Source organism: Podarcis pityusensis (genome assembly GCF_964106645.2).
Source record: "Podarcis pityusensis genome assembly, chromosome: 14".
Classification (NCBI taxonomy): Eukaryota; Metazoa; Chordata; class Lepidosauria; order Squamata; family Lacertidae; genus Podarcis; species Podarcis pityusensis.
The window spans coordinates 16,537,636-16,563,407 of record NC_138039.1 but is presented as its reverse complement, the minus strand read 5'-3'; the positions used below and the strand labels follow the sequence as shown (position 1 = coordinate 16,563,407).

At 45.1% G+C, this 25,772-nt stretch overlaps 1 protein-coding gene across 15 annotated transcripts in view; it reads left to right on the top strand.

Annotated features, from left to right (window-relative positions):
- MAPK8IP3 (mitogen-activated protein kinase 8 interacting protein 3) overlaps positions 1 to 25,772 on the top strand; it is an 82,764-nt gene that overhangs the window by 8,186 nt on the left and 48,806 nt on the right. For 7 of the 15 annotated variants that reach the window (XR_013979584.1, XM_080981793.1, XM_080981803.1 and 4 more), the window contains exons 2-11: positions 3,082 to 3,202; positions 4,543 to 4,613; positions 4,934 to 5,025; positions 6,994 to 7,017; positions 10,898 to 11,039; positions 14,237 to 14,480; positions 14,844 to 14,943; positions 15,060 to 15,178; positions 19,833 to 19,844; positions 22,477 to 22,494. Coding sequence is in view for 14 of the 15 variants with exons in the window: in XM_080981793.1 (XP_080837919.1) it covers positions 3,082 to 3,202; positions 4,543 to 4,613; positions 4,934 to 5,025; positions 6,994 to 7,017; positions 10,898 to 11,039; positions 14,237 to 14,480; positions 14,844 to 14,943; positions 15,060 to 15,178; positions 19,833 to 19,844; positions 22,477 to 22,494 (943 nt within the window). In the remaining variant the exon portion in view is untranslated. The remainder of the gene's footprint in view (positions 1 to 3,081; positions 3,203 to 4,542; positions 4,614 to 4,933; positions 5,026 to 6,993; positions 7,018 to 10,897; positions 11,040 to 14,236; positions 14,481 to 14,843; positions 14,944 to 15,059; positions 15,179 to 19,832; positions 19,845 to 22,476; positions 22,495 to 25,772) is intronic. The other 8 variants (XM_080981795.1, XM_080981797.1, XM_080981802.1 and 5 more) reach the window with 6 other exon arrangements.

Sequence of the window (25,772 nt, the reverse complement as noted above, 5' to 3'; positions counted from 1 at the left end):
AACAGTCCTGGGAACTGTAATTCCCCTGTCACAGAGCTACAGTTTCCAGCACCCTTAACAAATTGTTGTTCGTAGGATTCTTGGGCGGGGGGAACTTGCTTTAAATGGATGGTTTATATGCATCCAGGATGTACCTTGGCAAAAGAGAGGCTGAAGAGGGAAAGATCCCTGTCTCTAAACATGTTTCAAAATGTGCTGCTAAGTTTTTTGTTTTTATTTTGGATTTTTGTATTTATGCTCAGAATGCAGGTGGCTGATTGCATGGAAAGCTAGTGTGTTGTTGTTTTGGGGTTATATAGGAACATAGGACACTACCTTGCACCAGGTCAGAGCAGGTGCCAATTTAGCAGAGTGTTGCCTATTCTGATTGCAAGCAACTCTCCAGGGTCTCTGGCAGAAGTCCTTCCCATTACCTTTTACCTGGTCCTTCTAAACTGGAGGTGCCAGAGATTGAACCCAGGATCTCCTCCACGTTATGCATGTGCCATCCCAATGAGCTGTGGTGCCTCCCCAAGGGACCTCCCTCTAATCTAGCTGTTTCCCCTATGTATGGTTCCAGTGTGATCAGCTTCATGCACTGTCCGTTTTTGTACATGACACACAATAGACCCTTATGAAGAAGATGTTCTCGCTGCCCGTAAATATCGCAATGCATCGAGCAATTCCTGCTTGCTTCTAAATTATTTATTTGCACTTCATTCTGCTTGCCAAGATGGCATTTGTTGGTTTTCGTTTCTGTGCTTTGCCTTACATGTTCACAGGGATAGCACTCTCAGCAGTTTTTTGTTTGGCTTGGGTTGTAAAATTGTTGCTTTTTACTATGAAGGCTCTCCTGTGCAAGAGGGCAAAACCGAAACCTATTCACACATGAACACATACACAAATGTCACTGATCTGTTCTGGTTGCTCAGCAGTCACTAAGGCTTGAACTATTTCTTACCAAAGTGTTAAAAGCTCATAACTTAAGTTTTCAATCCAACTGGGTTAAAAACTACTTACAGTGGTATCTCGGGTTAACAACTTAATTCGTTCTGGAGGTCCATTCTTAACCTGAAACTGTTCTTAACCTGAAGCACCACTTTAGCTAATGGGTCCTGCTGCTGCTGCCACGCTGCCGCTGTGTGATTTCTGTTCTTATCCTGAAGCAAAGTTTGTAACCTGAGGTACTATTTCTGGGTTAGCGGAGTCTGTAACCTGAAGCGTCTGTAACCTGAAGCGTCTGTAACCCGAGGTACCACCGTACTTAACTTTTGAAAGGATGAAATACGTAGGGTAAAGGAGTTCAATACATGTTTTTAAAAGCATTATATGTGACTATATCCTAAGCATAAATGTCTCTTATAAACATTAACATACTGGGTGGCCAGATAAACAAATTGGCCCTAGAGCTTCTGCTTATTAGGGCTGCCAACCCATGCAAGTTGCATTTTAATCATGATAACATGATGGTGAACCAGCGGTTGTAAATTGCACCTTTGTACATTTGGCTGGTTTCTGCACACACTTGCACACCCTCTCCATCCTATGTCTGGGCAACCCAGAGGCAATGCCAGATTTTAAGGCGAAAACTCTTAAGGGAAGTGTAATGCTGGGCTGGTGAGAGGTGTTGTCTGTGGAGAATTCTGAGGGCCAGGGACTTTCCATTTGGCCCCTACCCTTATAAACCATAATTTCTGGTGGGGAAACAAACCACAGAATGACAGGCTTAGCATTGTGGCCTTATGTTTAGATTTGCTGCAAACAAGCCGTTGATCTGAATCCAAGGTTTATTGTTTTGTTTAGAAACAAACCACGAGTGCTGGTGCAGACATAAAACTGTTCCCCTCTGTGGTTTGTTTCTGTGGTTTGCTGAAGAAAAGGAGGAGCAGAGTGGATGTGTTTGAGCTTGCGCACAGACTTATTGAGCACCTTTCTGACTGCTGCAGGGAGCTGCGCAAGGCCCCATATCTACTATGAAGGACCTACTGGTAGATTACGAATGGGGCCCCCTGTAGCTTTCCTGTCACTGTGGGACTCCCAATTCCCATCATCGCCAGCCAATGTGGTCAGTGGTTAAGGATTATGGGAGCTGTAGCCCAACAACATATGAAGGGTCACAGGCCCTAGATCTGCTAGTCACCTTTGGAAGCTCAAATGGCTGTGAGAGAACCTGGTTTGGCCCAAGAGATTTTGCCTGAGGGGAACAGCAAATGACTCCCACGGCGCTTCCATGTTCAAGACAGACCAAGTTAGGCCCCATCTGCATTATACATTTCAGGAAGTATCATACCACTTGTAACAGTCATGGCTTCACCACAGTGGCGTAGCGTGGGGGGTGCAGGGGGGGCCGGCCGCACCGGGCGCAACTTCTGGGGGTTAGGGTTAGGGGGCGCAAATCCACGGGTTAGGGGGCGCAAATTACTTGCCTTGCCCCGGGTGCTGACAACCCACGCTACGCCACTGCTTCACCAAAATAATCCTGGGAACTGTAGTTTGCTAAGGGTCCTGAGAGTTGTTAGGAGAGTCTTACTCCCCTCACATGAGCTATAGTTCCCAGAGCTACCTGGGAGGAGAGCTTGGCTGTTAATCCACACTGGGTTATAATCACAAACTGATGTGGAAATGTAACAGACTAAATTTTAGACTGGAAAGTGAAAGAAACTGAAATTGACAACTTTGCCTAATGGTAGGGCTGGTCCTGATAGCCTCTCTTTATTACATATTGGAATGATAATTTCTTTTAATACGGAACTGCATGTCCACCCCCCTTATTTTTAAATTGTAATTATATTGTTTAGTTTTCGGAGGAGGAGGATGCTTAATAATACAGTATCATTGTATTTCTCCTCCTAAGCCTCTCCTTGCTATAACACCTCTGAGGACCAGTTCAAACATTCATTCGCTCAAGTGACACCAGTCCTCTCACAAGACAGCACCACTTCAGTTTTCACATGGTCAGATGTTTAGGTGGAAGTGTCCTTGTGTGTGACACATCAGAGAAGACACCCCTTCAATCCTGTCACAGTGTCCATTTGATAGCTGTAATTTTCCACTTACATATATCACGTTCTTCTGTTTGATTTTTTTTTTTGGCCCATGTAGAAGTTCATTGAATTTGAAGATGCACTGGAGCAGGAGAAGAAGGAATTGCAGATACAGGTTGAGCACCTTGAATTTCAAACACGGCAGCTGGAGTTAAAGGCCAAAAACTACGCAGACCAGAGTAAGTGAAAATCATGTGCACGGTTTGTCTTAAGCTCTGTGAATCATACACAAGTTGTGTTGAATTCAATAGGGGTTTGTCCATACTGATTGAACAAATGCAATGGTGAGGAACCTGTGGTTCTCCAGATGACATTGGACACCAGCTCCCATCAGCACCAGCCACTATTGCCAAAGGGCAGGGATGATGGGAGTTGTAGTCCAACAGTACATGGAGGGCTACAGGTTACAAATCTCTTCTAAAGCATTTACTGTTTTAAAAAAATCTTCTAGGTGACCACAAAATATCTGGAGAATTGAGGGAAGAGGGAGCCAGTATTGCTTTTGCCATTCTATGTTCATACACACACACACACACCTGCCTGAGCCAGTAAAATGGATCATCTTGAAATTGCTTATTTTTTCACAGGGCTTATTTTAACCACCACTATCAAGTCACAGATCACACCAGTCTTTGTTGACTGAACCATAAAGTTTATGGATCCAGTGCTTTATAGCACTGCCATGGGAGAAAAGTACAGATTAAAGGCATGGATACTTATGGATTCTCATATTTTTTCAAGAGATCCCCCTCAAAACCACCATCAAATCATAGTCTGCGTCGGTGTTTGCAGATGTGCTGTGTGATCTGTTGGTGCTGTTGTTGTCATCTTTGTGAAGAACCACGAGGATCTATACCTTGGATTATCATTTCTATGGCAAATCCTGAAGTGCAGTTTTTTAGTGTGTAGTCCTACCAACGCAAGCTCTAATTTGATGGTGGTTTTTTGGGGAACCTGCATACAATCATGCGACTTCAACAGGATCAGCTTCAGTCCTACTGAGCCCTATGGAAAGCCAGAGACAGAGCTTGTCCATTCTTGGATCTAGGAGAGACGCAGTCAGAAAGGGTGGTGCCTAAGACAAAAGGTTGCTGACTGATGATCTATACTGTCCAGGGTTTCAGACTGAAGGCCCTTAGCTTAGAGGAAAGGAACAAGCTCTGCATGCAAAAGACCCTGGATTCCATCCCTCCTGTCTACAGTTGGAAAGAACTCCTGTCTAAAACACTGGACTGTTGCTGCCAGTCAGTGTTGGTTATACTGAGCTTGATGAACTAATGGCCTGACTCCATGAAATAGCTTCCTAGCTTGAGTCTTTCCTAGACCTACCTAGAGGTGCCAGTGATTCAGCTGGGTACCTTCAGCCTCTCACGCCTCGGCCATAAGCACTGAGCTACAAATGACATTCTTGTGCTTGCACCCTCATTCCTTTTGGTGTTTCCACGTTCACCCCTCCTGGAGATGATAGATCAAAAAAGTTATCTTTCTCTCCCTTCTCCCTTTTATTTTCAATGAACAGTTTCCAGGTTGGAAGAGCGTGAATCAGAAATGAAGAAAGAGTACAATGCTCTTCACCAGCGTCACACAGAGGTAAGTCGTCATTTCAGAGGGATAAAAATCCTTTTCAAACTATTTGCATAAGAAGTGGAGAAGGGCACAGATAGAAGAAGAGAGCACTGCAAGCCTGTAATGCTGTAAATTCTGCTCACTCTTGACTCTGGTGCTCAGTTAACTTCTGCTTTGGGCCGGCTGCTTTTCCTAGAGCAAATGTTTCCCACAACATTGCTGGCTGTTCCGATCTTTAAGGACATCCCTTTCTTTGAAAGAAATGGTGGTCCAGAAAATAAAATGTTGGGATGTTCAGTCTTCATTTTGGCCCTTCATTTTGCATTTCCCCGCTCCTTTCGCAGATGATCCAGACCTACGTGGAACACATTGAGCGATCCAAGATGCAGCAAGTTGCTGGAAATAGTCAGAATGAGAGTGGACTACCTGGAAGGAGGTAATGCTGCACCTTGGCTTTGTACCTGGAAAACAAAACAAAACAAAACTCAGATGACTTCTGAACTGTGAATATATGTTTTAGGAGGAAGGCACTGACCCAGTCTCCTGTGCTCTCTGAGTGACCAAAAGTAGCAGTAGCTGATCTCTTTTATGGCTGGTGTCCCTAAGTTTGATTGCAAACCATTCTTCTTCTTTAATAATAATAATAATAATAAAATCCACTCTTCACCCTGAGGTCCCAGAGTGGGTTACAATAAGTAAAATGCAATATTATAAACAGTTTAAAATAACTTAAAATCACAGAAATAAGGTGAGTCCTAAACATGGGTCCTGGGAACAGCCAATGAATCAGTCTGCTGCTTTGATCCTCAGCTAGCTCCGAGCGTGCTGGATGTGATAGGAGCAATTCAGAAGAAGAATGGGAGTTAGGTGACAAACTGGATCTGAGGTCCCAGGGCTTTATCAAAAAGTGGTGAAGGGAGGGTGTTGTTTGAAGCAGAAGGAGTTGTTAGGGGAGTGCTGAACCCTTCCCCCGAGCTGTGGTTTTTCCCTCCCCAACAACCTTCATATTTCCCCCCCCCCCACAAGATAACACACAGGGGGCTAGAGCTTCCTCATCTCTGTCTTATGCAATTGTGTTCAACCTTGGGTCTCCATATGTTGTTGGACTACAACTCCCCTCCTCAGCCAGTGTAGCCAACATTCAGGGTTGATGGGAGTTGTAGTCCAATAACCTCTGGGGATCACTTTAATAGACAAATAAGGGAGAGATCTGTGATTGGGGTGTGCGTTTGTGTCTCTTGCATTTTGTTTGTTTACCGACCAACCATTTGCTGAGATAAGTGAAACAATGGCAACACCAGTTTCTTGCTCTGTATTAGACAAGTTATCCATCTTTTTAAAGCCCCTTTGGGCACTGGTGGGTGGCTTGCTTCCTTGGAAGAGAGAAGACTATGCCTTGGAGTCTCCCTTAACCAGCTTTCCAGAGTCAAGGAGGCTTTTCCTTCATTCCAGGCTGCGCTTTGTACACACATGGCTCAAGAGCTGCAAACCTGCTTCACCATAAACCTTCCCCCTGCTTGCTCTCCATATGGCTTTTGTGTCTCCATCTGCTTAGCCTCTTAGGCCCTATCTGCACTATGATACCACTTTAAACAATCATGGCATCCCTCAAAGAGTCCTGGGAACTGTGGCTTGCTAGGAGAGCTGAGAGTTGTTCGGGCACCCCATTCCCCTCACAGAGCTGCAATTCCCAGAGATTCCTGGGAAGGGGAATTAATTGTTAACTCATTATTGGGACTCTGTGAGGGGAATAGGAGTCTTCTAACAACTCTCAGCACGCTACAGTTCCCAATGGGGCCTTAGAGAGGTAAGAACATGTTGTAGACTTCATGTGTGTTTGTGATGCAGTGTGCCTTGCCGCTCTCTAGATTGTTTTTGTGTATTGTTGCGCTTTTGTATGCCTTTGGACGTCTTGTTTTCAGCTCCACCTCCAGCTCTCAACTCAGAGCTGGTGAGAGAACCAGGAGATTCTCTCCCTACCTTAGAGGTGTGGCAGGGAGGTTATGGCAATTACAGTTTTGGGGAGGTTGTCAGCAGGACAATCCAACATTCACTAACCCTGCTTAAAGACCTTCACAGCTTGGAAGGGTGTGAGCATTCTACAGATGGGGAGCTACATCTGCAAAGGCCCTCTCCCTCTCTTGCCACCCTCCAAACCTCCCTCACTGGACTGTATGTATCACCATTGTGTGTTCCAGACCCACTGCATGTTCGTTAGGTTGGGTGTTTTATGTGTGCCAATGTCTCAATCTCTGCTCAGGCGAGCATTTCTGTGAGCACATAACGACATATGTGTGTGTGTGTGTGTGCTTGCATGACTGTTGCACTCTAATGGTTATTTTCTTGTCTTGCTTCTTGTGCCGTTGCCTTTCTTGTGTGGGCTGCTCTCTGTTTGTCACTTCAGTCACCGCCAGTCATGGAGGAAAAGGTAATTTGAGAGAATCTGTATCTGTTGGGTTGGGAAGTCTTTCTTTGCGGGGGACTAGCTGTGACCATTAACAGCGCTTTTGCTGTTTTGTGTTGATGTGAGACAAGCTGGTGAGTCGAGGCAGGACAGCCTATTTCCCTAGGCTCTAAAGAGGCAGACGAAATGGTCTCAGGTCACACCAACATATGTTTGACGAAGAACAGGGTCCATCATTTGAACTGGGCATCGCTGCAGCACCTGATATCCTCACACAGCAACCAGGGCACACCTGCACCATACATTTAAAGCCGTATTATACCGTTTTAATAATCGTGGCTGCCCTCAAAGAATCTTGGGAATTGCACTTTGCTAAAAGTGCTGAGAGTTGTTAGGAGACACCCCTATTCATGCCACAGAGGTATAATTTCCAGAGTTTCTTAGCAATTACTCTCTCTCGGGGAATCCTGGGAATTGTAGCCTTGTGGGGGGAATAGGGGTCTCCTAACAACTCTCAGCACCCTTAAAAAATTCCTACAATTCCTAGGATGTTTTGAGAAAAACCATGACTGTTAAAGTGGTATCATTGTGCTTTAAATATATAATGCAGATATGGCCTAGGATTCCACTGCTGTAGTAGGGCCTACTGAAACCTTCGGCTTTCCGTCCTTCCTACTGCCTGAGGCCTGGGATTACAGAGTGGTAGAAGAAGGCAGCTGGGAAGCTGCAATTTAAAAAGGCCCATAATGCCCCAGGGCAGCTCTCTGTCAGGGCATTGTGGGTAATTGCAATGAAGAGCAGTTCATAGCTGCCCGCTGCAGAGTGCAGTGTTGCCAAGCTGTTTGCCACTGCCTACAAGCTCACTTGGTGGGGCTGGGGTGTAGTGGGGCCATGGAGGCTACTTTCCTATGGTGCCCTCACACTTGGTGCTGGCACTAGTTCGAATCCTGACAGAGGTCACTGCAACGGGTAGACTTGCGGTGCATCTAGGAAGAGCTAAGTGTCCTTGGAGCAGAGGTGGGCCACCTTTCCCCCCTGAGGGCCACCTGTAGTCTGTGGGTGTGGTGGGGGAGGGAAGCATTTGACAGGTAGGTTGCTTCTAACAGTCTTAGCTTTTGTCAGGCGTTCAAGCCTAAAGTTAGAGATCACTTCAAAGACAGGAAACTGCAAGCAAGCTGGAGTCAAACTTCAGACAGATCCAGGAAGTTCACAGGCCTAAAAGCCTTTGTAACTTGTCCCGGGCAATGGATTGGCCTTTCACTGTCACCTGACATCCCTGGCCATGAAGTTTATGGGCTTTTTATGTGAGCCTGTTGGCAAGAATTATGCCCACAGCACCCCATTCAGCAGTTCAGCAGTTAAGAGGACCTAACAATAGGCTATCTCATATCAAAACCAGCGGCGAAAGGAGAAGTGATAAAGCTTTAACAAAATTGAACTGCAGGTGGCACTGTGGTCTAAACCACTGAGCCTAGGGCTTGCTGATCAGAAGGTTAGTGGTTCAAATCCCCGCGACGGGGTGAGCTCCCATTGCTCGGTCCCTGCTGCTGCCAACCTAGCAGTTCAAAAGCACGTCAAAGTGCAAGTAGATAAATAGGTACCGCTCTGGCAGGAAGATAAACACCATTTCTGTGCGCTGCTCTGGTTCACCACAAGCGGCTTAGTCATGCTGGCCACATGACCCAGAAGCTGTCTCCGGACAAATGCCAGCTCCCTCGGCCTATAGAGCAAGATGAGCGCCACAACCCCGGAGTCGTCCGCGACTGGACCTAACGGTCAGGGGTCCCTTTACCTTTACCTACATGCTTTAGTGAAGCCTGGCCAAGCAAGTTATATCACTATACACAAACGCTGCTAAGATCACCAAATAAAAGCCCCTCTTTTGTCGGAGACACATGTACCTGGCTCTCACTGGGACCCTCATTATAGCATCAAAAGAGTTGCTTCCCTCCCAGGATAAATAGTAAATTCAGAGGTGGGTTTTGGTTGACACTGGGTGATGTCAAAGCCTTCTCCACCCATGTCGTAGTCCCAGTCCAGAATCACTGCCCCCCACCAAGCAAAAACGACTTGCTTTTTAAAAACACAGAGGCAAATGCAAAGATTCATATAAGGTAATGTGTGGCCTTATCCATTATTTTTTTCCTGGAAACTACTGGCAATCAGTTTCCTTGACTGATCCCAATTTATCTGAGTGGGGGTGGGGGAGAAATCCCTCCCCCTACTCAAGTGTTGGATGCCCCAGCACAGAAATTCATGTCTTCAAGCGAGAAAATATCCTGTTGGGCAATTTTGTCACCATTTCCCCACCCCGATGCCCACCTACAGTAAAATTTGTTTGTCTTGACACACACACACACACCCGTTTGCTGGTTTAACTTCTCACCCTCAAAGGAGTTTGAGCATGTCTCACCAGCCCTTGCGTTCACTGCCTTTGCTCTTCGGATTTCCGGGGGTTTTGAGTTCCATTACAGCAGTTTCACACAAGGTCACAAGCAGATTGCTCGTAACTGCCTCTCAGCTGGATCCCTGGGGAAATGGTTTTCTGTGTTCAGCAGAAGCGGTGATCCATACCAGGAACAGCAGGGAAAAGGCTTGAGGCTTTGCTGCAGCACCAGCTTTGGCATAAGCTCAGAGAAGCTCAAGTGCAGTTAAGGCTGCCAGTCTATAGAGTGTTGCATGAAACTCCACCTCCGCTCCCTGCTCAATTCATGCTGGAAGAAAAGTGTTTTGCAAGTTCAAAGCTGCCCTACTCCCCTTGCCAACATAGAGGTTCTAGGCTGAGCAAGGGGAACCTGTGGCATGAGGTTGGAGTTTTCTTCCCATCAGCTCCAGCCACCATGGCCAACAGTCAGGGATGCATTTTATTTTTATTTTTAATTTATTCAAAGTTATATACTGATTGAAATTATCAGTAAAAGCAGCAAAAAACCAAACCAAACATCCAACCAACCAACCAACAAACAAAAAACTTATGAGACTGTAGTGACAGCAATGGATCTAGGATCACCGCTAAACTAAACACCTAATCCTTCAGAGGAAGTGCAGTTCCATTTAGGGCAGGTACCCAGCCCAATTCTTGGGGTTGATGTGTGAATCCTGTGCTGAAAGGTTTAAAATTCCACACCAGGAAATACAGAATTTTGTGAGTAGTACAAACCACACAGATTTGCATTATGTGTCTCTATTTTTCATAAATTATTCCACAGTTTTATTCATTCATTTGCCTTTTTGTATAATCAGATCTGGTTTGACTTCAGAAGGATTGTTGCTCACTGGTGCAGAGCACACACTTTGCATGCCAATGACCCATAATTCAATCTCTGGTATCTTCAGGTAGAGCCAGGAAATACTGTTTCCTGAGACCCAGGAGAGCTGCTGCCCATCAGCATAGAGCAGGGATAGCCAACATGGCGGCCTCCAGGTGTTGCAGTACTACAACTCCCATAATCCCTGGCCATGCTAGTTGGACTGATGGGAAGTTCCACAACATCTGGAGGGCACAATGTTGGTTACCCCGGTGTAGACAGTGTTGACCTAGGTGGACTATTGTTCTGCTTTGGTATAAGGCAGCTTCCTATCCACTATTCATGGAACTATGCAGGTGCCAATGCCCCCCACTGGCTTCAGAGATTTCAGCAGGTACATACACTTTTGAGCATATTTTCACACCCAGATGTCTGGAAACTTGGTGTCTGTTTTTTAAAAGGACTTTCCACTTCTTGGGCAGTTGAATCTTATGGGAATGTTAATGGGTTGTCCTTGGGATACTTGGCCCACTGTTAACTATGATGGGTTTGTTTTGCTGCTTTCTCCACGTCAAGGATCTGCTGGTTTCCTAACTCTTTCCCATGCTCTCTCTTTCTCTCCTTGTCTCTCTCTGACTTTCCTTTTCTGTCTCTAGCATGAAGAGGCGTCCCAATTCTCTGAACATCCCCCTCACAGATGACATGGTACGTGGGCAGGTGGGCGCCAAGATCGCCCCCGCAGTGGACCACTGGCATCTGAGTGACCTCGGCCAGCTGCAGTCCAACTCCGGCTACAAGGTTTTTCTAACACCATCATGGAAGCGAGGGCATCCTTGCCTACTTGTCAGCAGCACCTCCATCAGGACAGAGAGACCTCTGTGTGTCTATAACCCTTTGCAGCTCATAGCCATTTCTTTGCTGATGCTTTGCTCAGCTAAACTCCTGTGTGTGATGAGTGTTCTTATCCTAAAGGTGTTGTTTTTTGTTTTTTTTGCCTGGGACAGCAGTATTTTAACATTCGCCCATCAGCTAGCATACACTCAAGGTGCTTCCATCAGGACAATTTATTATGGACTCGATGTTGCCCCTGCTCAGAATTTCTTTTTGCAGTCTCCATGTTGTCCTAAAAATACTACCCCGTGCTTTTTCTTCATATAATCATATAACCCAGATTTACTCTCACCCCACAGAAAATCCAATTTTAAAAACCCCATTCTATATCTGCAGTTATTGGTGTGCCAGCTCAATGGCATAAATTGTTTGGTGGGTGGTTTGTTACATGCATGGCAATGCATAAATGGCTTCCCTCAAAAATCATATCAGAAGTCCCCTATTTCTGACATAGAGCTCCAGTTTCCATGGTTCCCCAGGAAGATGGACTGATTATTAAACTACTCTGGAATTGTAGCTCTGTAAGGGGGAATGGGGGACGTGGGTGGCGCTGTGGGTTAAACCACAGAGCCTAGGGCTTGCTGATCAGAAGGTCGGCGGTTCGAATCCCCGCAACGGGGTGAGCTCCCGTTGCTCGGTCCCTGCTCCTGCCAACCTAGCAGTTCGAAAGCACAAAATGCAAGTAGATGAATAGGTACCGCTCCAGCGGGAAGGTAAACGGCGTTTCCATGTGCTGCTCTGGTTCGCCGGAAGCGGCTTAGTCTTGCTGGCCACATGACCTGGAAGCTGTACGCCGGCTCCCTCGGCCAGTAAAGCGAGATGAGCTCCGCAACCCCAGAGTCGTCCGCGACTGGACCTAATGGTCAGAGGTCCCTTTACCTTTACCCTTAAGGGGGAATGGAGTCTCCTAACAACTCTCAGCACCTTTAACAAACTACAGTTCCTAGGATGCTTTATTGGGAAGCCATGTAATGTTTAGTCTAAATCCCTTTTTTTGTAACTTCTTTTAATCCTGACCTGGATTTCCTCTCCTCTCTGCCACTGCCTTTTGCTAAGAAGGAGATACGCTATGCCCTGTGCCTTTAAACCATTCATAGCTTCCTGCCCCACAACAACAAAAAAGTCCCTGAAGTTGGAAATGCAGTATGCTCACATACCTGGTAACAAGGCTTTGTTGGGGTTGCCATATTTCTCCTCCCAAAATAGTGATTTTGAGGTTTTGGAGCTGTTTCCACTGCTTTGTTCATTGGGTTGCCATACATCCAGGTTTTTGCAGACATTTTGACAGTTTGGCTAAACCCCCCCCCTCCATTTTTACACCCGAAAACCAGCACATCAGGAATTTTCCTGACATATGGCAAGCCTATGCTTTGTTCTCTAGTTGGCAAGGTGCAAACAAAATATCATCTCGGTGTTGTGCAAACAACATCCGGCACTAATAAAACCATTAGGGAAATGAATGTATTGTTAGTAGAGAATGCACCACTGTCAAATTACATTACTCTGGTTTTTTAGTCTTTGATGGTCCCTTTGTGATAGGATTTCTGCTGCTAGCTTGTTCTTGTTACACACCTGAAAACAATTGGTATCCAAGACCACATAGGCTACGTGAAGCTCGCCAGCACAGTATATACAGGACTTGAAATTCTGCTGCTCATTAAAGCATGCCATCCTTGTCTTTAAGAATGTATGGCTGCAAAGGGTTAAGTGGCCATCTTTTCACAGTCTCCATTGTCATTTTGCTGCACTCTGTATGTGTGTATGTGCGTGCATGTGTCAGCTGTGGAAGTATAGCTGGGTTTGCAGTAAGGGAATCCTTCTAGACTAATGTTAACAAGATCACCCCTGGCCTTGAAGAAATCACCATTCTCTAAATTGCCTGAATGAAAGCTAAGAGTTCAGTGGTGCTTCTTGTGTTCTTACTTAAGTGGCAGGGATTTGGTGTAGAAGTCAGAAGTGCCTCTAGAAAAGAGGGTCCCCTTTCCTCCAGGGCTAGTCCATTGCTGGCACTGGTCCCATAGTGGTTCCTATCAGCCGTGAAGATAGCTGGAGGATGACTCCACGTGGCTCCTGCAGTGGCCAAATATGGTCCTCATCCAGTCTCCTAAAAACGAACTATGTACTATGGTCCTAGAACATCAATGGGGAACCTGTGGCCCTTCAGATGTTTGGGTGAAATACGTATGGTTTTGTGTAAATGTGTGTCTTTGTTTCAGCTGCACTGCTTTTCAGATGTTCGTATGTGCTCTTGTTTTTAAAAGTCCTGTCACTAGTGACGGTCCCTTGACTGGATCCTTTGGCTTGTTTTCTTCTGTAATTTGCCCCTAAACAATGAGTCCAGCATTTGGTCATAATTATGAACCTTGCCACTTTGGGGCAACAACTGCCAGTGTGGTCTAGTGAGTAGAGAGCCTTGGTGCCTTCTGACTGTGTGGTTGACTGTTCCTTATATAATAAGCAAGGGTCAAATTATAACTCAGGAAGATGGGATTCACTAGCACCCATAGATGACACAAGGCCTCCAACACATTGTGGCTCCTTGTGGGCCATTATTCACCATTAAGCACTCAGGCCAAGGGGTGAGCCAAACATATGACAAAAAAATCTGAGGCGTTCTGGAGGGAAAAGGAAAAAAGAGGATGTTACGTGAGGATATTAGGTATCAGAGAATAAAACACATAAACTAAACATGACTTTTCTTAAGCAGCACAGTGAATCTTAAAAGCTGCTAATGGGCCATTAAAAATCTTGGGAGAATTACAATATTTTTGTATGGTCTAATTAAATTTATCCTTCACAACAACTCTGCAAGGTAGGTTTGGTTAATGGTGACTTGCTTGAGGGCACCCACTTCTCTTGATTGCTAAATGGAGACTTGAACCTGGCTGTTTATAAAAGTCCAGACACAACATTCTAAACCACTGTACCACACTGGCCCTCATTTTTGTAGTGGCCGTTATAGGCTTTTTAGTTCATAGTGCTCATATATCACAGTGCTACAAGGCAGCCACCTGGCCAGTAAATGGGAGGAAAAATTAACTGATGCATGTGATTGCCTCCCCACCCCTTCTCTTCCCACCCCCTCCAAACTGCTGTGCCCCTAGTGCCCGCCTGATGAAATGTCTGAGTCTGGACAGTCCTCGGCAGCTGCTACGCCCAGCACCACCGGAACAAAATCCAACACACCCACCTCGTCCGTGCCCTCTGCTGCTGTCACCCCCCTGAATGAGAGCCTTCAGCCCATGAATGACTACATCACATCAAAGAACAACAAGCGGTCGCGGGAGAAACGGAATAGTAGAAATATGGAAGTCCAGGTCGCCCAAGAGACGAGGAATGTGAGCATAGGTATGGCTGGCTGAGAAACTTCTAACTTGTTTCCTATAGGAATGTGAGATGTGGACATAACATGCTAAGAAGGAATTATTATCCCATAATGGTGTAAATTAGCATATTCCTTATTTTTAGGGCTGCAAGTAGATTGCGGTGCCTGAGGTTGAGCAATGGACTGCCTCTTAAACCTAGCTAAGTGCGTGGATGTGTGTGTGGATGAAGAATTATTGGTGGCTGCATGAGATCTCTGCTGTTCTCTTTGGGTTGTCACCAATATCCTCCTTGATAAATGGAGGTGTAAATGCCCACCTCTGATCTGAAATGTTGGTTTGGTCTTCTTGACTATGAATATTTCCCTCTTTGCATTTCGTCCTACAGGGATGGGGAGCAGCGATGAGGGGTCAGATTTTCAAGATATCGATTCTACTCCAGAGCTGGATATGTGCCAGGATCCCAGACTGGAACGCACAGGAAACAGGTTTGGGTGCAGACATTCCCTTTCTTTAGGCATGCTGCCCAGGAGTGCAGAATGCAGCTTTTATTCATTTCGTGCCAGTCTGCAGCATTTCCATTCTTTTTCTCTTTGCATGACAGCCCTACTCAGGGGATCGTGAACAAAGCCTTCGGCATCAACACCGACTCGCTGTACACGGAACTTACTGAAGTTGGCTCGGAAGCCATTGGCGATGTGGATGAAGGAGCGGACCTCCTAGGTAAAGCCTGCTTCAAGAGTGCTGCTTTTGAAATTCTTATCTTATTTATCACAACAGCCCTTTGAGGTAGAGTAGCTGGAGAGATAATTAGGTAAAGAGCTGGAAGAAGTCATGTAAGTCTTTATGGTCTAGAGCAGGGATAGCCAACAGCTTCCCGATATACGATATCTTTATTGTCATTGTCCCATGCAGAACAATGAAACTGGAAAACTACATAAAACATTCAAAAACCCCTAAAAACTCTGAAACCCCATTTTAAAATACACTATACTATAGAGACCCCTTATGCTGCGTTTAGAACCAGAATTGCATTTGCATAGAAACTGTTTCTCAGGCGGCTAGTCCTGGCCTTTATAACCCTATACCTTCTTCCAGAAGGCAGAAGCTGAAAGAGATTGTTTCCGGGGTGTGTACTATCCTGCGCTATCTCTGCCGCTTTCTTATGGCACCTGACAGCACAGATTTGATCCAAGGTGGGAAGAGTGCACCCAGTTATTCTCTCTGCAGTCTTTACAACCCTGGACAGCATTGTTTTTTCCTTGGCCGTGCAGCTCCCAAACCACACACAGAGACCATAAGTTAATACCTTCGGTTGTTGTAATCTAACTCCCATCATCCCTAACCATTGGCCAGGCTGGCTGGGGCTGATGGAAGCGCAGCAACATCAGGAGGGCACTGTGTTGGCTACCCCTGCTCTAGATAAGATGCAGAGATTGTGGTGATCAGATGTGATCAGCAAACATTGGGATGAAATAGAAAGGGCATTTCCCTCCGAATCATAGAATTGTAGAGTTGGATGTGATCCCAAGGGTCATCTAGTCCAACCCCCTGCGATGCAGGAATCTCAACTAAAGGATCCATGACAGATGACGACCCAACCTCTGTTTAAATACCCCCAATGAATGAGAGGCTACCACCTTCTGAGTTTCCACTGCCAAACAGCTCTTACCGTCAGAAAGTTCTTCCTAATGTTTAGTTGAACTTTCCTTTCCTGTCATTTATATGCATGTAGTCCACAGAATTCTGTGATGTTTATGCAAATTATGCAAATTAAAGCAGAGTTACATAAATTATTTTGCCTAATTTACTCTGCTGTTTTCGACTTGGAGGAGGAGCCATGTAGGGCACTGTAGGGCACAGATGCCTTTCTATGCTCTATTACTGGAAATCTCGCCCTATGTTTTCGCTTTTGAGATTTCACCACATATTGCCCACATCCTTTCAGGCACACCGCTTCCCAACTGTAAAGAATATAAACTTTTTAATGAACTGATTTTGGAAAACGGAATTCTGTAATCAGAATTGTGTCCTGTAGTTTTCCTTCCCAATGTGAGGAATTGCAGTCTACACATAGCCAACAATGACCCTGAGAAGTAAACAGTGTCAAATAAAATTAATAAATAGTTTACCTGCTATATTGCCAAGCTGCTAATAAAAGCAAAGGAACAAGTAGACCAGCTAATAAGTGTTACATTGATAGCCAAAAAAGTAGAATGCAGAATTATCAACGCCCAGAAGTCTTATTTAGCTGTCACTTCCAACACTTTAATTTCCTTTCCTCGTCTTGAGTCCTTGTCACACACCAAATATATTTCCATGCTCAAATTCATGCTCACTACCACAGGTTCACTCCCTCTCCCCTGCAACATTCCCACTGAACATGGCTAGATCATGTATCACCATTTACGTTATCATTGTTTCATTAGCTAAATTTATATTGTACTTATTCATTGGCCTGCTCAAGGGTAGCACACCAAATCAGTATTTCCAAAAGCAATGGCAACAGTTAAAAATCATGGGTTGTATCCAGCTAAGGCCACATTTACTCCATACATGCACTATGATAGCACTTTGAACAGTCATGAGCTCTGGGGAACTGTAGTTTCTTTAGTGTGTTGAGAATTGTTAGCAAAGCTCTATGCGCCTCACAGGGCAACAGTTCCCAGAATGGTTTAACAACCAATCCCTCTTCACAGGAACTCTTGGAATTGTAGCTCTGTAACAAATCTCGGTACTCTTTAACAAATGACAGTTCCCAGGATTCTTTGGGCTATGTTTTAAGGTGCCATGAGAGTGCTTTAAATGTGTAAATGTGGCTCAGGTTTTAGTTAGAGAAGACCCATTGGATTGTGTCCAGTGCTAGTCCTGCTCATAGTAGACACACTGAAAGTAATGGACATGACTTATGTTAGGTGTGTTAATTTCAGTGGGTGTACTCTGCGTAGAACTTAATTGGATTCAAGCCATCAGAATTAATGGAGTGAGATGTTAATCATGTCCGTTATTTTCAGGGGTGTTCTCGGAGTAGAACTAGCATTGAATACCACTGAATGGTTATATCAAATTAGGCCTTAACACAAATGCCCCCAAATTTTGTGCTTCTGTGGCCATTTGGATTTGGAGGAGTGATTTTCTGGGGGTGGGAGGGACGACATTCACCTTCAGACCCGCCCCCCCCAATTCTCCCACTGGTGGCCGCCATTGTTATGTGATATTTGTCATTCCTCCCCTCCTCCCAAACACAGTGACCCAGAACAAGGGGCATTGTTTGTGTGGGATGGGAGGAAATGGTAGTTTGGTCACTGGAGGAAGTGTTCTGATGTGGCTGCTTGTTTAGCCCTGTAATGGCTAGACTAATATCTTTTTTCTTTTCATTATCTGACCAGAATCTAAGAGGGCTGGGCAATTAGCCCATCAAGAATAGCTGTGGCTCCTCAGAGAATGGGGGGGGGGGGGCAGGGCAACAGCTGAAATTTTACTTCTAGGTGGCCAGACTATTTTGGCATGTAAAACTTATTTTTACCTCAACTAAAAGGGGATATTTGGTGATGAGAGGAACCCAAAGGATGTGCAAATGGTAAGTGTTCTGAATTGCCTATCTTAAAGCAGAGGAGATTCAATTCATACTGTCACGCAGGCCTACTCAGCGTGCATCCCACTGAGCCAAAGGCAGCCCACCAGCATTGCGCATAGCCCACCTCCGGCTCGAGGAGCCTCCTGTTTTAACTGCTTTTCTTGCAAGTGCACACCATTCCCCTCACCAAAAAAATGGGCAGGGACAATAGCCCATTGGTGGAGCACCTGCTTTACATGCAGAAAGTCCCAGGTTCAATGCTTGGCATCTACAGATAGGGCTAGAATAGACCTCTGTCTGAAACCCTGGAAAGCAGCTTCCAGTCAGTGTAGATAATGTGAAGCTGGATGGACCAAGGGCCTGATGTGGTTGGTATAAGGCAGCTTCCAGAAGGAGCTGTGGCTCAGTGATAAAGCATCTTATTTGCATGCAGAAGTTCCCAGGTTCAGTCCTGTAATGGCTTGGGACTTGGGCTCGGACTCGGAGCCAGAGGAGTCTCAGTCCACACCAGATCCTTTGCCTCAGTCTGCACAGGTTTCCCTGATTCTGAAGAGCCCCAGTCTGCAGAGGTTTCCCTGCAACAAGCACCAGCTGGGCCGAGTCAGGGGCCTGAGCCTGCCCTGGCTCCAGATGTGGGGATTACCTCGTTGCCTTCAGCTGGGCAATCACTTACAGCTGCTCCACTACCAGTTGGGTCAGGAGAGGCTGAGGCGGCCTCTGGGTCTAGTAACCCACCAACATCTCCCAAGCTGCAGAGACTAAGGTCTGAGAGAAGGAGAGACCTGAGTACTCGCAGGAGGAGTGCTCGCCTTCAGGCGAGACAGGGAGGTGAGTCACCGGGGGAGCAGGACCGGCCGTTACCCTGACAGAGATAAAAGGCTTGCTGGAGCAACGTTGCTGTTTGCCAGAACCTGCCTGTGATCCTGTGCCTGACCTTGCCTGGTTTCCTGCCTCGTGTACTGCCTTGGCCCTGCCGGACTAACTCCTCGCAGAACCCTTGGATTTGGGATCGGACCTGGACTGCGTTACTCAGGTCACCCCCGGGCCCAGCACAAGTCCCCAGCACCTCCAACATGGGGTTGCACATGTTCCTATTCTGAAACCAAGGAGAGCTGGTTACCAGTCATTACAGGCAGTACTGAGCAGAAATGGACTAATGGTCAGACTCTGTATAAAGTGACTTCCTATGTTCCTCTGAGAGCTGCTGCCAGACAGAGCCAACAGTACTAGGCTAAATTGGCCAACTGTTAGACCTGGGTTAAGGCAATTTCCATTTTAAGGCATTAGGGCCATGATCCAATTCCTGTTGGGCTGCGTTTGATTTAGTGGGTCTCAAGCTGTGCCAGCTTTCATGAATTTTTGGAAAGGCTACATAGAGCGCTGCAGATGGTCGTAAGCATTCCAACAAATTAGGTTATTCAGAATACGTTTTTATTATACCATTTGCCATGGTTGAGAAGACAAGGCTTAAGTCAGGGTTCGTAGGAAGTCTCCAGGCTCCTCACTTATATCCTCATCTGGGGGGAAAAAGTGATTTCCTCACCCTCATACTCTCAAATGTCCCATATGTAGATTCACACCATTTGCAGTCCATAGCAGGTCCTGTCTTTACTATTTCATGCCTTTTGACATTGAAATGGCAAGATCTTTGTTAATTTTTTGTTTCTCTTTTAAAAAGATCCAGATTTTTTTTATTTTGTTGGTTTCGGTCACTGATTGACTCTTTTTCTTTCCTTCCCCCCAATTCCTTCCCCCCTACCCCATCCTGTATCTCTGTGCTTCGCTGGACATGGCCCATAGGGGAGTTTTCAGGTGTGTATCTCTCCTCTGTTCAGATTCTCTGTTTCCTCCAATTTTTCTTTCTTCCTGCTCCTTCCCCCTTTCTTGAATTTTAAATTGAATGATGTGGGTACACACGTGTGATACTCCCCTGCTGTTGTCCAATCACGGTTGGCTTTGCGGACTTCGTCCCGCCTTTCCCTTGTTTGATTGGCTTGCGTGACTTAAGGTTCCAAACCCAATTGAACATTCTCTGCTTTTTGCTCACATGTTACATTGCGGTAAGCTTTATTTCTAACCCCTACCCCCGGCTTTCTGCAGCCTCACTCCACGATCTGCTTTTTTTTACCTCCCTCTTTGAATCCTAGGGTTGAAGGTGGGAAACCATCTGTTACTTCATGTTTCCTATAAGGTGGGATTTTTCCTTCCTTTTAGGGCAGGCAGTGAGCCCAAGTGTGGGTTCTTCATTCAGAGAGTGAGCTAAAGATAGGAGGTTTATCCATCTTGCTGATTCCATTAATAATTAGTCCTTTCCCTCCCTCAGGATGGCTGCTGGGTAAGAGAAGGTTTGGGACTCAGTGCTTGCAGGATAGGGGCTGAGCTCTCAAGTTTCGCAGCTTGTAAGTTTGGAAAAGGCTGAGATGGTCAGTCAAGAGTTCTAGCTGAAAGAGAAGTGTTAGAAGGGCATCTTTTCTAGATGAACTTGCTTAAATCAGTGGTGCAGTTAGCTAATTTAAGACTCTAGGCCAGGGGTGTAGAACCACCACCTCCCATCACATGGAAGGCCTATAGCTCAGTGGTAGAACATCTGCTTTGCATGCAGATTATTTCTGGGTCAATCACTGGCATCTCCAGGTAGGGCTGCGAGACACTCCTGTCTGAAAACCTGGAGAGCTACTGCCAGTCAGCATAGATGATACTGAGCTAAGTGGATTAGTATACGGTGACTTCCTAGATTACTATCCCTGACCAATGGCCGTGAAGGCTGAGGCTGATGGGAGTTGGAGTCCAACAAAATGGACCACATGGTTCTCCAGCCCTGCTCTCTATAGACAATTATCTTATTGGAGTAGGGTGGCTCTTTAGATGGTATTGTACATTGACATCACTTCCTTCAGAATGTGGAAAGTCTGCCCTGTTGCGTTAGGAGGCTCATTCTGCTGAGTGGGCCCCTGGGCCTCTATCCTAAAATCCTGCCTTGACAGCACCACTGGCTTAAGTGGTACAGACTGGACAGTTTCCCTGGATACAGTTGTGGTCCCCATCTCAGGAGGATATCCTGGAACTGGAAAAGTTTCCAGAAAGCAGAAACAAAACCATGACAGGTCTGGAACATTTCCTCATATATAATATAAAGAAAGCTTAAAGCATTTGAGGCTTCAGAGTTTTTAAGATAAAGATGGGCAAAGGTTCAGGGAGCACAAAGGACAAGAAAGAGGTTTATGAAATGCTTCAGTAGATAGAGGGAATTTCTGGAAACTTTCTTCGGTTAGCTATGTTTGCTTTCGTATTGTTTCGGAGAGTGTGAATTTGATAAATTTGACTTTGAACGTGAACTGAATTGAATTTCTCCCCATTCCTGTTGGCCACACATGATTGCCTGTCGATTTGTGAGCACATTGGGTGTGCACATTTAGTATCATTTCCAAAATTGGAGCACCCGCACTTCCCTCCAGGGCTCTCCCAGTAAGGGTGGAAAATTAGGTGGGTTTTTTTTACATGTAAATGTTCATTGTAGTCATGCTTGAAATGTTCGCGGAAAGGCCATAGCTCTGTGATAGTGCATCTGCTCTGCATGCAGAAACTCCTCTGAGTTCAAGCTCCAGTATCTCTGCATAGGGTTGAGAACGTCCTCACCTAAAATCCTGAAGAGCCACTGCCAATCAGTGTAGACAGTATTGAGCTAGACGGACCAGTGATCTGACTCAGTATAAGGCAACTTCTTATTACTGAGTTGTATGACATGTAAATACAGTCCTTTGTGAAAAACGTGTCCAGTTTTGACTGAAGGAGAAAGAAAGAGAAGGGGTGTGTTTGTCTGCATTGGGTTGGATGGAAAAGTTCCCTTCCTTTGATAATACCAGTCTACCTCTGCTGAAGAACTCTTTACACTGGACCCAGCCCAGTGCAAATAGGAAATAGATTCATTTCCTTTAAACATTTATTATTTGCTGCCAACCCAAGATTGCTGCCTTTTTTTCAGGCATCCGTCCAGTTGAAAATCAGATTCGGGGTCTCCCAACAGCCCCTTTGCCCCAATTTTACTGTCCTCTCCTCCTGTTTTTCCCCTTAACCTGACCCATCCATGCTGTTGCTTTGGTTCCCTTCCGTAGAGGATGAGAGGCCCAAAGGACCTTTACCTATCCACAGAGGATAATAAGGATGGAACCAGGAGTTGCTAACGTGATCTGTTCATTCATTCAAAATCTGAGACTTTCTTCCCTGCTTAGCTGGATCAGAGGCAGAGAGTGGTTCTTGCTGCAGCATAACTAATTTCCTTGCACGTACGTGCTAAGAGAGCACCACCGTTTTGCTGTTTACAGATTTGTATTTAATGGCTGCTTTTTTCTCTCCCTTTCTTCCCCTATTCTTCTCTTCTTTGTCCCTATCTCTTTCTGTACCCCTGACCCCACCCCTCTTTTCTCATATGGAATGACTTTCATAGTGCGGGATGATTTCTTTGGTAAGGCCAGGGCCTTTTTTAAACATATGGGTGTTCTCCTCCCCCTTTCTGTTCATTCAGCATCTCTTCATCCTTTTTTTCCTTCTCCTCTTTTTTTTCTTCTGGGATTTCTTGGGACTCTCTTTTGTTTCTTTCCCGTGATGGTGATGGTGTTGCTTTGTTGAGAAGAAGTAGGTGATTCTTCCGTCACCCATTGTTTGGGAGAGATTCTTTTCTGTTTGGGGATGTAGGTGGTTATTCACTTTGATGTTTCAAACAGCTTGCAGGATGCAGGTCAAGAAATATGGCTGTGAAATGTAATGCATTTCCTGGTTATTTTTTTCTCCGGGAACTGTAAACAAACACACAAAACACATATAGCACTCTTGATGGAAATATTCTATATACACAATTGACTCCACCACACTTCACTTAGGTTGCTATGGGAGCCAGGGCTTCTTATAACATTCCAGACACACAATTCAATGTGCTGCTTTTCATGTTTTGAAAACCCTTAGCTTAGAAACCACTTTGTATTCAGAAGAAAAGACTAGCCCTGGCCTTTTTTTTTTTTTTACCTGAACCACTAGCTTTCTAGAAGCAAGGAGCACTCAGTTGTGGCTTCTTCCCAACTGTATTTTGAAGCGGTAACAGGGGGATGTTGGCAGCTGCCATCATCATTATTATTCTCATTATTCTCATTATTCGACAAATTCATAGACTGCATCATGCCCAAAGTTGGTATGTGGGGGAGATAAGTATATGGCCCACTGGCCGGATCCAGTCCTGCAGTACGGAATTGGCTATACCACCTGAAGTGCCATTGCACATCCAGCATTGCACAACTGCCATGGCTTCACTCTCCAGCTATTGCTCTGTACTTGGCTCCAGTTCCTGGGCTGCAGTGTTCTGGTAAAAACCAAAGTAGATTCTGAAATCTACCTATGTTTGACATGCTTGTTGTAGTCTGCTAAAAAAAAAACCAAAAAAACCCAAAAGATCTTGTGCCAAGAAAAAGAAACGTAAAAGTAATGCAAGCCAGCAAAACTGCATATATTCACTCAGGTTGCATAACTTAACTACTCATAGCCTTGGGCCTGAGCAAAGGTCTTTGCAAAGTATTGACACCTGCTCTTAACTGTCAGATATCTGAGCTTCCGCTGTTCCATGCTTGTGATAACCACCTGGCATTCTTTATACAGTTTCAAGCCTATTTTTGCAGTCTTAAGGGCTACAAATTTGCTAAAGCGGCGAGATTTGCAGTATTCTCTGCTCTGTTATAGATTGATGCAGTCTTGTGATTTTCATATTTCCAATTCAGACTTCTGACTTCAGCATATATCCTGTAGGCTCAGGATGATTTCCATTATTTCTGAAAGAACAGCAGACCTTGCCTCTCTGCAATATGTTTTGATTTTTGAGACCCAGTATCTCCAGTTATCCAGGGACAGAAAATACCCTGCAGCCACATTGCCCAGGCACCTAAAAACTGGTGCTAGTGCCTTGAAATATTCACCCCCACCAACCTGCAGACCTTGGCAAATCAGTGTGTAAAAAAGATGCTATTTACATTTCCCCTTCTCACAGCAGCCGGGATATAAAAGGTCATACCACATTTTCTTTCATTTTTTAAGTGTACTCCTATTTCAAATGTACACCAAGAAACATAATGTGGGAATGAAACACATGCATGTGTCATGCAGGTACACAAATTGAGTACCTGGGTTTGGCAGTGCCTCCATGTGGAGTCTACACGAAATGGACTGAATGTCGGTGAAATGTGCAGAGTGGCCTATAGTTTGCCTTCAGACTAGGATTCTTAATCTCCATTATTGCATTTAAGTTTGTATTTTTGTTGTCTGCCCCAATAGACAGTATGAAGATCCCATGCTGCCTGAAACATCAGAAGTGATTTATTTCTTCCTGTCTTATTGATGGTTGTAGTGTTTTTTTCCCTTTCTCTATATCTATCTAACTTTATTTTTTTTATAAAAAAACACACCTGCTGCTTCTTTGCCATTCTTGCTGGGGAACTTGCCTCTGCCATCATCAACCCGTCCCATCTCATTGTTGGGAAGAAGGTCTGTGTACTTGCCTGAGTGTGTTGTGCTGTATTCTCACTTCCTGTACACTGCCATGACTCTCTTTTTTAAGCGTTTCATTTGTACTGAGTGTGTGTTTGTCGCTTTCAACAAAAGCAAGCAGAACGAACAGCGTAAAAGCATGTTTCTCTACACAGTGTGAAGTGGATGCGTGCGTGAATGTTGAAAGCATCCGTGGGTTCATGAGAACCGTTGAAATGAGACTAGGTAACTAAACATTTCCCTTCCATTCTGTAATGGAAGGAAATTCTAGTCCCCTTATACAGCACTCTCAACATTTGGGATGGAGGCTCTCCTTAGCTTTGGCTGCAAACACACCCTAAATTTAAAGCACATGAATTCCCCCAGAGAATCCTGTGAAGTGTTGTTAAGGTTTGCTGGGAACTACAGTTCCCAAGGTTCTTTGGGGGAAAGCCATGTGCTTTAAATGTATGGGGTGCATGCAGCCTTTGTAAGGTCACCCAGTGAGTTTTGCAGTGAAGTAGGGATTTGTACTCTAGACCTGGCTCTTTTTGCTTCCTGTTCTGCATTGGCAGCTTTCATGCACAAAAGCAGCAATAGCCAAAGGGTTCAAACCAGGCAGGAGGAACCTGTGGCCTGCCAGATGCTGCTGAACTGCCATCTAAATTCTAAATCTAATATATTATCTATAGTCTATATCTATCTATCTATCATCTATCTATCTATCTATCTATCTATCTATCTATCTATCTATCTACAGTGGTACCTCGGGTTACATACGCTTCAGGTTACATACGTTTCAGGTTACACACTCTGCTAACCTAGAAATAGTGCTTCAGGTTAAGAACTTTGTTTTAGGATGAGAACAGAAATTGGGCTCTGGCGGCGCAGCGGCAGCAGGAGGCCCCATTAGCTAAAGTGGTGCTTCAGGTTAAGAACAGCTTCAGGTTAAGAACAGACCTCCAGAACGAATTAAGTTCTATCTATCTATCTATCTATCTATCTATCTATCATATATCTATCTATCTATCATCTATCTATCTATCTATCATCTCCCACCTTTTCCACTAATAGAACTCAGGGTAGCTTAGAGATTAAAAAAAAGAAGTGCTAAAAGTTCAGGGTTGTTTTAAAAAACCAAAAATGATTGTGAAGCGCTCCAAAAGTATCTCTCAAAACTGAGGGAATGAGCAGTAAAATGGCAAGTGCAATTCAGCGTAAACAATTATAAAGTGA